The 13,020-nt window shown below is 40.6% G+C and overlaps 1 protein-coding gene across 1 annotated transcript; it reads right to left on the bottom strand.

The window, feature by feature from the left end:
• Positions 1–5,536: 5,536 nt before the first annotated feature.
• LOC148016695 (uncharacterized) lies at positions 5,537–7,417 on the bottom strand. The gene is made up of 3 exons (XM_087663914.1): positions 7,222–7,417; positions 7,011–7,091; positions 5,537–5,841 (listed from the first exon to the last, which is right to left on the bottom strand). The coding sequence occupies exons 1-3, from the start codon at positions 7,415–7,417 to the stop codon at positions 5,537–5,539; spliced, it is 582 nt and encodes a 193-aa protein (XP_087520040.1).
• Positions 7,418–13,020: the final 5,603 nt, after the last annotated feature.

Raw genomic sequence — 13,020 nt, 5'->3', positions numbered from 1 at the left:
ATGCTTCCAAAGAAAACCATCTTTCAAGAAATACCCATAAGCCTTCCTTCTGATTTTCTTGAATTCATCATCTGTCCAATCAGCTCTTCGAGTCAATGAACTTAGATACTGTCCAATTTGCAGCCACTCGTCAACATAAAGTTCTTCAATAAAGGCTTCAACAGTAGATACATGACAATCATGAACAAGGACAGAAGCAGCAAACTCTGTCTCATCATCTTCTGCAAGCATTGACTCCTCATCCTCATATCTCACTCTAGATAGCATGTCAGCAACTAGATTATTTTTCCCTGCTATTGTCGAAATTTTGGATTCAATGATTTGATATAGGCAATCCACCGAAGCATCGCTATATCTGGAGTCAAAGTAATCATGCCAAGCAAAGGCAAACAATCTATTTCCACAACAACTGAAGCTCCAATAAAATACCCTTTGTCACACTTCAGTGCAGTGACTACTCCCCACAACTCTCTTTTGATCTGCGCATATCTCCTCTGTCACTCATTAAGAACTTTAGCTCCAAAGCGGATTGCATACCTATTTCCATCAGCATCATCCTGTCTCACAGCCCAACCTATGCCAATAGGACTAGTATCAACTGTCAACATGATCGGCCGTCCACACTGATAATCCGCCTTGCGTAGAGTAGGAGCTGATTGCAATAGCTTCTTGAGCTTACGCATGGCTTTTGAATGCTTCTCATCCCAATGAAATTTCTGCCCCTTTCGAAGCAGCTGATAGAGAACATCTGCTATATGAGCAAAATGAGGAATCCAAATCATGTAAAATACACAAGCTCCCACAAACCTCCGCACCTCTGAAGTAGTCGAGCAATACTCTGCAATCCTGTTTATGGCATCCACCTTTGCAGGAGAAGGCTTCCTGCCATAATATCCAACCATATGCCCAACCATGATGACTTCATTAACACCAAAGACAGATTTCAGCCCTGAAAGTGTCAAATTTACCTCCTCTAATCGTGTCAATATTTGCTCACAAGCAATCAAGTGGTTAGCCACAAACTGTCTACATCCACACAAATCAAGACTTTCATTCTTTTCTTCTTCTGCACAACCCTTAATAGGCACATCATCTAGAAAAGGCATGGTATACTGCGGATTATAGTCTCGTAGAACTCTATGCATAGCATTCATCATATGAGCAACTGAGTTTGTGGCACCTTGAGGCAAGGTACACATCCTCACAAGACCAATAGGTGTCCGCATAGTAGTAATATCCCTGCTTTCCAAGGCAAGCTGAAACTGATCATAACCTGAATACAAGTCACCTAGAGAATAGATGGCTCGTCCTGCAAAAGCCTCAACAAATTCATCCACAACTGGACCTGTTCCCACATTCCTGATTGTCACTTTGTTCACGGGCTGCATATCCTAAATAAATCTCAAAGTACCATTCTTCTTTGGTACAGTAAACCACCTATTAGAATAGGGTGCAGAAGAGGGTTCCAAAATCCCCATTTTAATCTTCTCATTCAGCAACTCTATTAGCTTTGGCAAGTGTGCTTTAGGCACAGGTATAGGACGTATATTCCATGGTACATGAGGAACAGTGAAGATGACCATGGGTGCAACCAATTCGGGACTAATGCAGCCAATTTCATGTGGAAAGAAAGTAAATGCCTTACCATGACGTCCAAGCATCTCTCTAAAACATTCTTGTTCCACTGGAAGCAAGAAATCATCATTTCCAATCTTCAATTCTGCAAGAGTTTCAGCTGTAAACTTATGTCCAATATTTGCAGGATCTCTCAACATAGGCTGCTTCATAGCTTTTTCAATCTGCTCATCACTATCAGGAGGAAGCGGCCCAGCAACCGGCTTAACCTTCTTATCAACTGTTTTATATTTTGTGTCAACCTTGGCATCATTCAAGCACTCTTCTCTTTGCTGCAATTTCTGTAAATTTTCAGCAACTTTCAACTCTGTTGGCTGAAAAATTTCAGCCTTTCGCTCTATGGATTGCATGGGTGCATCCTGAAACTCTGTATGCAGAAATTTTTCTGCATTCAACTCTATTGGCTGAATGAATTCAACCCTCTGCAGCTCTGTTAGCTGATCAAGATCAGCCATAAATTCAGTTTGCTGAGTTTTCTCAGCCTCTAACTCTGTTAGCAGCATAAAACCAGAAATTTCCTGAAACATATCCAAGGTTTGCACAGGTATGATCTTTGAACCCTTACATACATCAGTTTTCAGCATTGCTCCCATCTCAAACAATGTATCTGCATAAGACATCCCTTCATACAATCCATCTACATGCTCTTCTGCTTGCAAAATACCTGCATTCTTCAACTCTTTCTCCTTACGACCAATGTACTGCCTGGCAGCTCTAGGCAAATCTGAAATTTTCGATAACTCACTGAACTATCTGAAGAAAAACCAACAAAATTATTGGAGAAAGACTGGCTGCCAGGAGGGGAGATCTCCTCTTTTCTCCGCTCCGTACCACTGGTGTCTCGCAAGACAGCGGTACCTAATGAAAATCCAACTCCTTCGCAGGTAGTGGTGCCTCACGCAAGGAGTCCCTGTTTCTCGGATGATTTACCCCAACAGTCATAAATTGAACAGCTCGCATACCATCTTTACTGCGTATCCGCGCATAAGCTGACCCGTCATCCATCACTTTCGTTTCCATTCTTGCTTCTGTAATGAAAGGCTATCCAAGAATAATCGGATAAGAGCAAGAATCCTGAACAAAGCAATGATAATCCTCTTCAACATTACCAATAGAAATTCTGATACTCGGACAAGCAGCATACATATCACTAGAAGTATTATTGGCGGCTCTCATGCGCCAGCCATGCTCTGCATCCATAGGCCACTTGCCACTCTCATAAACACCTCGAGCAATAAGATTAATCTCAGAACCATGATCGACTAAAGCGATCAAAGGAATTTGTTTCTCTCCAATCTTTACCACTGTCTCAGTGGTTGCTCTAGCCCAATGACTTCGTGAAAAATGGCTGCGAGGAATGAGAATAGGGGTATCATCATCTTCATACTGCATAGGCTGAACTATTTTCTCCAATTGCGGATTAACAGAAGCATTCTCAACCATCACTGCATCATCATGCTCTTTCCCAAGAGCTCCATGCCACAATCCCTGTAAAGCAGGTCCTTCCATCGCATGTCGTTTCCTCCGCAAAAGATCCTGCATCTGATCCTGTATTTCTCTTCTAGCAATCCCAAGAGCTTCTCCAACAGTAAAAGTAACTTTACTATTCAAAATTCTTTCATGAAAAATCTTACTCATATCCGTCTGCATATCAAGGTCTGAAAAGAGCTTGAATCCTGGCTCCTTTCTTGGTTGCCTCTTTTCTTTTATCTGCTTATCTCCCGTAGGTTATTCAGGACCTGTTTGAGCTGGAGAACTTGACATAGGTGGAGCTGTAATAGGTGGTGAAACAAAGTCACCCCCTCTAATCTTTTTGGAGGTGCTGGGACCCTCCTCATCTCTTCTTCTCTTTTCCTCAACCATGGCATCTAAACCCTGTGTTTTAGCCATATAAGCAAAAATAGAATACCTGTCAACAGGAGAATCCCATCCTATTTCTCCTCGGATACTGGAGCCCACACAAGTCATAGTAGATGCTTGAACTTTCCCTCTTCTCGCTATCTCCAAGGCAGAGGACCATAAAGCAGAGTCTCCATCAGATTTTTGCTCAAGCTGGACTCCAAAAGCTGAAGCATCTCCTCTAACACTCACATAAGCTGATCGCGTAGCCATATCATCAACAAGCTTCTTCATGCCTCCCTTACCAAAGTTTGTGTCAAGAAGAGCGCCAGTCTCTGTCAGCCATATCTTCCCATCTTGTCCCCAGAACACTACATTCTTCTTACGTGCTTCTTGAAAAGCATCACAATCTCTGCAGTGTTGCTGCTCTATACTATCGCACCAAATACATCGTCGCCCTTTTCTTTGACCAGCTGGAAAAGCAGTCACTGGAGCAGGTGCTACAGCAGGTACTGACATAAGTTGCTCCTTTAACTTACCAACTTCAGCTTTGACTGCTTCAATCGTCAAATCTGCCAAGCCTTTAATAACATCATCTACAGATAAGGGTACTGGAGCAGCAGGAACTGGTGGATTCACAGCATGAGGAGTAGGCTTAGGCAAAGAAATTGCAGCAGGGGTAGAAGAAGAAGTCTCCAAGGATTTTTCAGGAACTGATCCTGTATTACGATGCAATCTTACTCGCCTGCGCTGCTTCTTAACAAGAGCATTCACAGCATCAATGACATGTCTCCACTCGGTCTTTAAACCTGAATCAGTAGCTTGATCTTCCAAAAGATCATCCAACTTTTCCTGTAAATCAGCATCTGCAGCTTGTAAAAATAACTCCACTTTCTGCATCTCCAAAGCTTGCTGTTCAGTCCCATCTAACTGATCATAGCGGCTTTCAAACTCTCGCAGAAGAGCGGTAACAGAAAGTCCCTTATTAGGCATAGAAACCCATGCTAAAAAATTCATGCGATTCATAAGACCTATATCCTCCAGGAAATATTCATCTTTTAATGCCTTTTTAAATTCAGCCCAACCTGCATGTGCTCCTTGAATTTCTGCAATTCGACCTTCAAGAGCGCGCACCACGATCCGCAAGAAGTAGCGGCTCCAAACATCTTGAGAAACCCCAAAAAACTTCATCTTTTCTTCATACAAATGCAAGTAAGTTGACACTTGCTGGCCATTAAACTGCTTCATCTCCTGTTGGATAGCTTTCAAGGCATCCATAGCATCACTGTCACGTTTTGCATGAGCTTGCTGCTGCATATACATGGTAAATGACTGAAACAGATTCTTCATAACATTATCATCTGTCATCTCTTCTTGCGAGTCTCCCATCTTGCTGAAAAATGACGCAGCACTTCCACGTCGGGTTCACCAGAAATGTCGTAGATTTCGTGTAAAGGCTGCTGAACACAGAGTTCAAGTTGCAACAAGAGAAGAGGCTAACAAGAAGAAATCGAATTTTTGATGCCAAAGTTCACTATATTCCTTGCCAAGTAAATTACATGAGGTCCAACCCATAAGTCTACTCAACATTCAGCACCAGTTCAAGACTGTTCTCAGCATACAAATTTCAGCAAGAGATTGCCACAAGAGAAGACAATAACAGTGGACAGCAAAGAAGGCAACACCTTCAACAGAATTAAGACTGAAGAGGGAAATGGGTTAAGGTTATATATATATCTCGGTGCAAACGAAGATGATGGCTCTTGGTGGAAACTTAGAGTTAACCATGTCCTGCCATGAGCAAATTGCAGCGCCAAGTCATAACTTGCCTTGTCTGAACTTCATCTTGGGGTCTTCCAGAACATTGAGTAGGTCAGAAGATACAGGCAGTGATCTTGTTGACTTGTTTTAAACAAGTTCCAGGAGTGATGCACCAGCCTTGGCATATGGAAGAGGCAGAGAGAAAAGAATCAGTTGCTAAAGTAGACTAGTGATAGCCTTCACAAGAGATTCCCCATTCAAGTCTTCCAAGATCAGGTTTCTTCCCAGTTTGTGCCTCTGTTCATGCTTTTGCAATAGTTCTTTTCATATCTTCATCATCTTCTTCATACATGTTCTTTATCATGTCCATCAGTCCAGTCATGGGATCCTTGTCAGCTTCCAATTTAAGCTTCAGCTTCTCTTCCTTGAAGTGCAGATCAGGCCAATTGCCCTTGTCAGTCTTCTTGAGTGTAATTATGATTCGATTGGACTTAACAACAGTAGTACACTTCTCAGGACACCGATAATTTTTGCCAGACACAACATGAATCTTGACATCAAAAGAAGTAGACTTGAAATCTGTGATAACATTTTCCTGGGAAGCTCCTTCAAGGAAAATTTATAGCTTCACTGTCTCAGCGTCTTAATCTCAGCTGAAACTAGACAAGGTTGTGTATCGAATTTCCGGTGTTGATGGAACCTTAAGAAGGGGTACAGGTGTTGAGTGATTAGATGAAGTCGCAGCACAAGTTCTTTCTAGGCTTTGAATCTCTGATGAGAGTAGGATTTGGACGTGAAGCCGTTTGGCCTGGCTAAGCAAAGCTTTAAGCTTTACGACATCCTCGGATAAGTCCAATAGAATTGAGCAGCCCTATTGATCGTTCAGAACATTGCGCCTTCTTCATCTCGTGCATCGCTATTACAGCGACGGCTGTCTCTTCCTTGACCAGAAGCAATCCATTACTGTCCCCTGTTCATCGAATTGACCCCTTCACACACAACTCTGGCCCATTCAGGATTTTAGCCAGTCGATGCCTCCAAAATATGTCACAGTGTCTGCTGATCCCCTTTTGAGTTAACTGAAATGAACGAATGCAAACCACATCCTTTCTTCGACATGTTGTTTCTTCTTCGATAGCTCCGTTGCAGCCACGTTCTTCCTTCAGCGTCCGCCCTTCGGAACTCTCTCCTTCTCCCTCCTGTTATATCCTCTCAAACTTCCACAGTAAAAAGCCTATTTTTCTTCATCTGAGGAACATCTATGTCCGCCTCTATTTCACGTAAACATATTCCACAATTTTTCAGAATTCTGCAATGTGGAACATTGAGAGCCCTTCAAAACTCCCGCTATCTCTTCTACTGTCCTTTCAACCTTGAATAGGTCAATGGAAATCCGTCCCTGTGCTGACAGCAGACAAAATCTGTCCTTCCACACAAACTCTACAGAATTTATGACCATAGCCAAGGAGACTATACTGGTCCTCTCCGGCATCGATTCCCCTCCAAAGCAATGTGTTGCATGGTGGATTCTCTTTTGTATTTTGCACAGGCGGCTACTGAAAAGTCCCCGTAATTCTCCCTCCCTCTGTTATTAGTTTTTCCTTTTTTGTTCACTGCGTGCCACAGTGCCAAAAATATCCGAGGAGAAAATAGGGCCTCCCCTCGAATCCAAACCCATTCTTCCTCTCCAAAACAGCCTACTTTTTTCCCTCCAAAATCGGTTTAAAAACCCAAAAATAGGTTTCCCCTCTTCATCCTTAGATAACCTCTTATACCTTTATCTTTAGCGATAATCTTCCATTCTGCCAGTTTGCTCGTTGTGAAATCCAAATGGGGATCAGTGCATGGTTTTAGATCTGCAGATCTAGCACCAGTTTCATGACTCAATAACTTCTTGCTGTCTGATTTAGGACTTGTTTCTTTGTCTTCTTCCCATGCATTGCCACTTTTCTTTACGGTTTCTTTCATTTCTTTTTGTAGGCTAACCTTCAAGACCCCTTTTACTACTTTTTCTGCAACACCATCCACCTTTGAGCCTTTCTTTTAGGGCATTTTTGGAGTCATCAATTGCCCCATTAACAGACATCTTTGTGATGGGTGATCTACGCACAACTGCAACTTCGGCCTTGAAGATTGGATGGCAAAGTGTTCCATCGGTGCCTGCACTTTTCTTGGAGTTCATCATTAAAATTATCAGCTTGATAATGTCCTTTGGCATCAGATATTCATATTTTTCTAACACACACACATCATGCATCCAAACAAAATCATACATATGCACTAAGGGAATATATACATTGGATGCGGATTATCGAAATGCATCACACAAACAATGAATCACACGCAGAAAATAACACAAATGCACAATAAAAGAAATGGAGGTGTATACGACTCGGATGCGCAGCAGCACGACAACGCATGAACTCTTCTATAAGATAGAGCATACCCCATTTTCACTCCATGTCAAGAATCCCATGACATTGCCAATCATTTCAAAAGGGTAGAAAGCTAAAACTCAAGTTTAGAAATCTCTAGTACCAAAAAGCATAGAGATTTAAGACAAAAAACTATTAGTAAGAGCCCATAAAATAGCAACACTTGACATTCCATACTATGTGAGAATGCATGGACAATTAGAACTATGGAAGAGAAAGTATGAACATTGAAAGAAAAAAAGAGCACACAGTATTTTTAGAACGAATGGGAAATGGAATCCATGATATGAATCATGAGATGTGCAACACAATACTAGTAGGGCACCACCACAATGATGACCCATTGCATTAGTGCTTCCAATGTCCCTCTCTCCAATGATGAAAGATGATATGATACAACCAGCTGAGCATGGAGTTGAGCATATATAGAAGCCTCATGGTGAGACATGAGATAAGTAAAGAAACCCTAAAAGCTTGAAGTTGAGACATGAGACAACCAAAAAACATAAAATGGGCCACCTAGCTACCTTTATATGGTGCCCAATTGAATGCTTAACCTAGTGTCTAAAGCCCATGAATGTACCAAACTAACAAGATATACATGTCCCCAAATCAAGACCATTAAGGTTTTTTTTGACATGTTGAACCTTATCCATGTTTCTTATCAAGACAAGTGTGTTAATGATGTAAAAGAACACATTCTATGAGAACCAAACAATTGTTGCATAGTACTAACCTTCTTCTCAGGCTTGTATGGTTGGGGATAAATATAAAGTTCATGCTTAATTTTGTGATGACTGCATATCATATGGTTGGAAAGCTTGCTTCAAAGAGCCGGAGTCTAAAATAATAAACATGTCTTTGGATCAAAAGGTTGAGTTTTAGAGCATACCAAAGTAATTGGTGGTATTCTTGGGGGTAGGATGGTCAACAATGAAATAAGACACCATATTCTCATGTAACATTGCAAAGTACTTGGAGAATCAACCAGCAGTAGAGAAGTTTGCTGAAGGAGAGACAACTCAAGTATTCATCACTCCGATCAAGAATCTACACGACCAGATGGTTCGTGTTGGGATACAAAAGACTAGTGTAGAGTTAGATCGGAGGTGTCTTTGGATTTGTCCATGAAGGTTTGATGGATTGGTGACTACCGTAAACACTCAAGTGGGACCCCAAGCTTTGATGTTTGAGGAATGTTGTGCACTACCAATGGAGGAGGTGAGGCTTAAAGCTTGAGAAGGTAGCAGCAGTGGAGATGCTGCATTCTCCGCCAATGCGAAAGGAAAAGGTGGTTCCTCTACCAACAGTGACAAAAAGAAGAAGGGTGGTAAGAAAAATTTTCAAGGAGAGTACTTTGGCTACAAGAAGAAAGGACATGCAATTGTAGATTGTCGTGTCAAGAAGGTAGATAAAAAGAATGGCACCGTGAAGACTAAAGGGAAGGAGACAACCAATACAATTGGAGTAGAGTTGGAGTTATTCATGGCGACCATTGAGGAAGTGTGTTTCTCGATGCAAGAAATATATAATACTAACTCATGGGTATTGGATAGTGGCGTCTCCCTAACCAATAAGAAAGGTCTATATAGTTCTACGAAGCCTCTGCAAGATAATCCCTTTGCTCTTGCAAAAGTCTTCAAACTTCTTTGAGTTGAAATCAACACCACCACATCTGTTCTAAACTTCTTTACACTTTGTCATTCTTAACAAGTTTTAGCCATTCTTTAAACTTACCAAAAGCTTGAGCCTTATCATGAAGGGAGTACACCCACATCTTCCTATTGTAGTTGTCGATGATCAACATAAAATAAGAAGATCATCCCAAGGCTTTTGTAGGCATTTTACTACACAAGTCAGCATGCACCAACTCTAACAGAGCCTTTGCTCTATTCTTGCTTTCTTATGGAAATGCCTTTCTCTAATGCTTGCGCATCATACAAGCTTCACATAGTTCCTTCATTTCAGTTTTACTGCAGGTAGGCAAGCAACCATACCTTGCTTATGCATCTCTTTCAACACTGTAAAACCAACGTAACCAAATCTTTTATGCCAAAGTTTACTTGTGCCCACACCAACGGTGGCTATAAGAACACTTAGCTCATATAGGTTGTTCCTCCTTTCTCCTTTACCGATAACTTTGCCAGCATTGTCTAATGCCAGGAGATATATTTCACGATGGATTCTATGACCACGATGGATTCCTTGAGGTTTTTCTATGGATTCTGTAAAACTATTTATTTGCCGGGGCTCTTATACAAGATGGATTCCTTGTGCGAGAATTTGACGGAGGCAACTGTCCTTTTCGGGCGTCAGATTAATTTAATGTGCACGTGGGTGATTCCACATTGGGTGATTTCATAAAATACATATTAAATTAATGGACGTTTACGCGTTTAGAGTGTGCACTTGAATTAAATTAAGGTTAGGACAGAGTTCCAACCTATTTAATTATTTTATAGCTGAAGACTGCTAGGTGTTCACTTTTGTTGGGTTTTATATATTTATTTACTGACAATTGTGAATGCTTCAGTTGATGTGTAGAGCAAGTAGCAGTGGCACTGGGTAGCACTGGGCGATGGCGTTAATCCAAATGCCGGCAAGAATTATTATTTTTGATAGGCGCGCATCTTATCAGTGGAGACGTGGCACCAATCATTATTTAGACGCTCTTATTTACTAAGGCGTTTAACAAAATATTTTATCATTTTATAGACACAGACGCTCAACAACATAATTCATTATCTCATAACTGTATTTGGGTGCAGCCCAATTTTTGGTCGCTTTATGCTACTCAAACACTTTATTCTATATTTGGACAAACGCAAATGCAAATGCAAAAGCATGCTATTTGTAAAGTGGGCTATTTTTTAGCTTGAAGATTAATAAATCTATAAATAAATGCCTTGTGAAGTACTCACGGAAGGCATGGGGAGAGATTGCACCCAATTTGTCTCTTTTGTCTCATGTCGTGCAAATTTCATTTTGCTTTGTACTTGAAATTATGAAGGTTTGTAGAGTTCTTTGTTCTTGGCAACCTTTCGGCATTCACTATGCACGCGTCCAACATTGGACCTGTGCACCACTGTTGATAATTTTTGCACTTGTCTTAGTGAACCTCACCTCATGGCCAAGATCAATTATAGAAGCAATTGATAGGAGATTTCTCTTAATCTCTAGAACATACAACACATTTAAAAGATTCTTGTGTTTACCATTTGCAGTAACAAAGGAAATAGTACATATGCCCTCAACATAACATTTTACATCATTCCCAATTGTCTGAGTGATGGATTCTTAATTGATGACGCCTCATACACCTCAGTAGAATGGCATTGTTGAACATAAAAAACACACGATTGTGGAAATGTCAAGGTGCATGCTTAAGAGCAAGGGATTGCCTAACCATTATTCTCATAAGAAACCATCTGTCTCCATTTTAGAACTTTTGGATGTGAATGTTATCCACATGTTCCAAAGGATAAGAGAAACAAGTTAAATCCAAAAAGCACAAAATGTATCTTCTTGGGTTATATTGATAAGTAAAAGGCTTACAAATTGTATGACCAAGAGGAAAAGAAGATCATAGCAAGCCGTGATGTGGTGTTCAAGGAGTAGCCACATATAGTGGAGGAGGAGAATATAGGTTCTTCCACTTTATCGTCGAACGAAGAAGGAATCCACTATGAACCTATCCCAAGAGCTGTCCTTACTCTCAAGGAGGAGGAAGCATCATCTTCGGATAATGAGGACAAAGTTCACCAACTTGCAATCACACCACTAGAAAAGCCATTGCCGCGATGGGCGAAGTAGGCCTATGATTAAAACAATCTTATGCCTACCAAAATTGGCCAATAGACTTGGAAGAAGCACTTGCCGATCCAGTATGGAGAGCAACTATGCAAGTTGAGTATGATAGCATCATGAAGAATGACACTTGGGAGCTCATGGATCGACTAGAAAAGAGGAAGATTATTGGTACCAAGTGGGTGGTTGGTGGTAGCTTAGAAAAGTACAAAGTCAAATTAGTTGCACATGGATTTTCACAAGTTTAAGGATTTGATTTTCAAGAATCATTTGCTCCAATTGCTAGAATGACCACTATTCGCACTGCACTTGCAATGGTTGCTCACAAAAGAAGTGGATAGTTTACCAAATGGATGTTAAATCAATGTTCTTGAATGGTGACCTCAAGGAGGAGGTGTACGTGGCTTAGTCACTAGGGTTTGAGGTCCCCCCCATTCTGAACAAAGTTTGTAAGCTAAAGAAGGCATTATATGGGTTGAAACAAAAATAGCACAAAAAAGGTGAAGAAAAAAGAGAATAAACAACAATAATAACATAGAGCAAAGGATCCACAAGTAGGTAGGTGCATGAGACTATAATTGCATGTAAGGGTCCTCAAGTTAGAGATGCACGATGGCCATAGTTGTTAATGGAAGGCCTACTATGTTGCATGCTCATGAGTGAAATAGTATACTTTGAGAATGATAAGTCAATTGAAAGCCCTAAAAACTTAACAAGAGAGGCTCAAAAATAAGATGAACATACTCTAGGCATATCGATATTGGCACAATCAACCATTAAAAATGGCTTTGTGGCAAAATCTAGTTGTTATTTTGGTTCTTAGGAAGAGTAATATGAGACCATTAATTTCATAAAGGGTTCAAACGCCAAGCTTTATCAGCAATAATGTAGCTTAGGCTAATACTCACATATTGCCTAGTTAGTGATTAGAACCAAGAAGGATGATGAAAAATTGTAGCAAACCTAGCCCTTTTACCTTTCTCGACAAATCTCATCAAGGCCCAAAATGGTTGCTCCACCATATGTACAGTCCTAGAATGTGCTCTGGCCAATTCTTATAGCAACAATAATTACATAATTAACTCATAGTTATGAATATTGTGAAAGTGCATATTGTTAGCACATATGGCTATATGTTCAGGGATACATAATATTGAAAACAATCCATGTTAAGGTGCAAAATTGACTTGAGCTATTGGAATCAAAGCCACAATGATTGAGAAGGAGAGCACATAGTGTATTGTGTGACCATTTAGACCGAAAAGAAGTGCATAGAATGACTCAAAAAGGTTCTTGAAATTCTTGTGAAATAGGTCTTTGATTCAATAAATCAATGCAGAGAAGGATTTGAATTGAAGGCGCTAGGGTCATATAGAAATGTCTCAAAAATAGATGAGGATATTCCTTTGTGGAGACAGGACTTGAACCCATGACCTCAAGGTTATGAACCTTGTGAGCTAGCAACTTGCTTTGCCCCATGCGACTAACCCTCTCTTCAATGCAGCTATTATACATTTTTTCACATCATTAATTCCTTAGTCAA

This window comes from Lygodium microphyllum, chromosome 23 (genome assembly GCF_053477565.2).
Source record: "Lygodium microphyllum isolate KBCC chromosome 23, Lygodium_microphyllum_v1.1.10, whole genome shotgun sequence".
In the NCBI taxonomy this organism is placed as follows: Eukaryota; Viridiplantae; Streptophyta; class Polypodiopsida; order Schizaeales; family Lygodiaceae; genus Lygodium; species Lygodium microphyllum.
Note: the sequence above shows the minus strand (reverse complement) of the source record. Positions and strands in the feature narration are given on the sequence as shown.

Bases quoted from the DNA above. Each gene is read 5' to 3' on its own strand.
- LOC148016695 (XM_087663914.1), bottom strand. From the start codon at position 7,417: ATGAACTCCAAGAAAAGTGCAGGCACCGATGGAACACTTTGCCATCCA. The intron at 7,092-7,221 runs GTTAGCCTACAA...CTAGATCTGCAG, and splicing joins TAGTAAAAGGGGTCTTGAAG to ATCTAAAACCATGCACTGAT. The intron at 5,842-7,010 runs GTATAAGAGGTT...TTTTCCTTGAAG, and splicing joins GATTATCGCTAAAGATAAAG to GAGCTTCCCAGGAAAATGTT.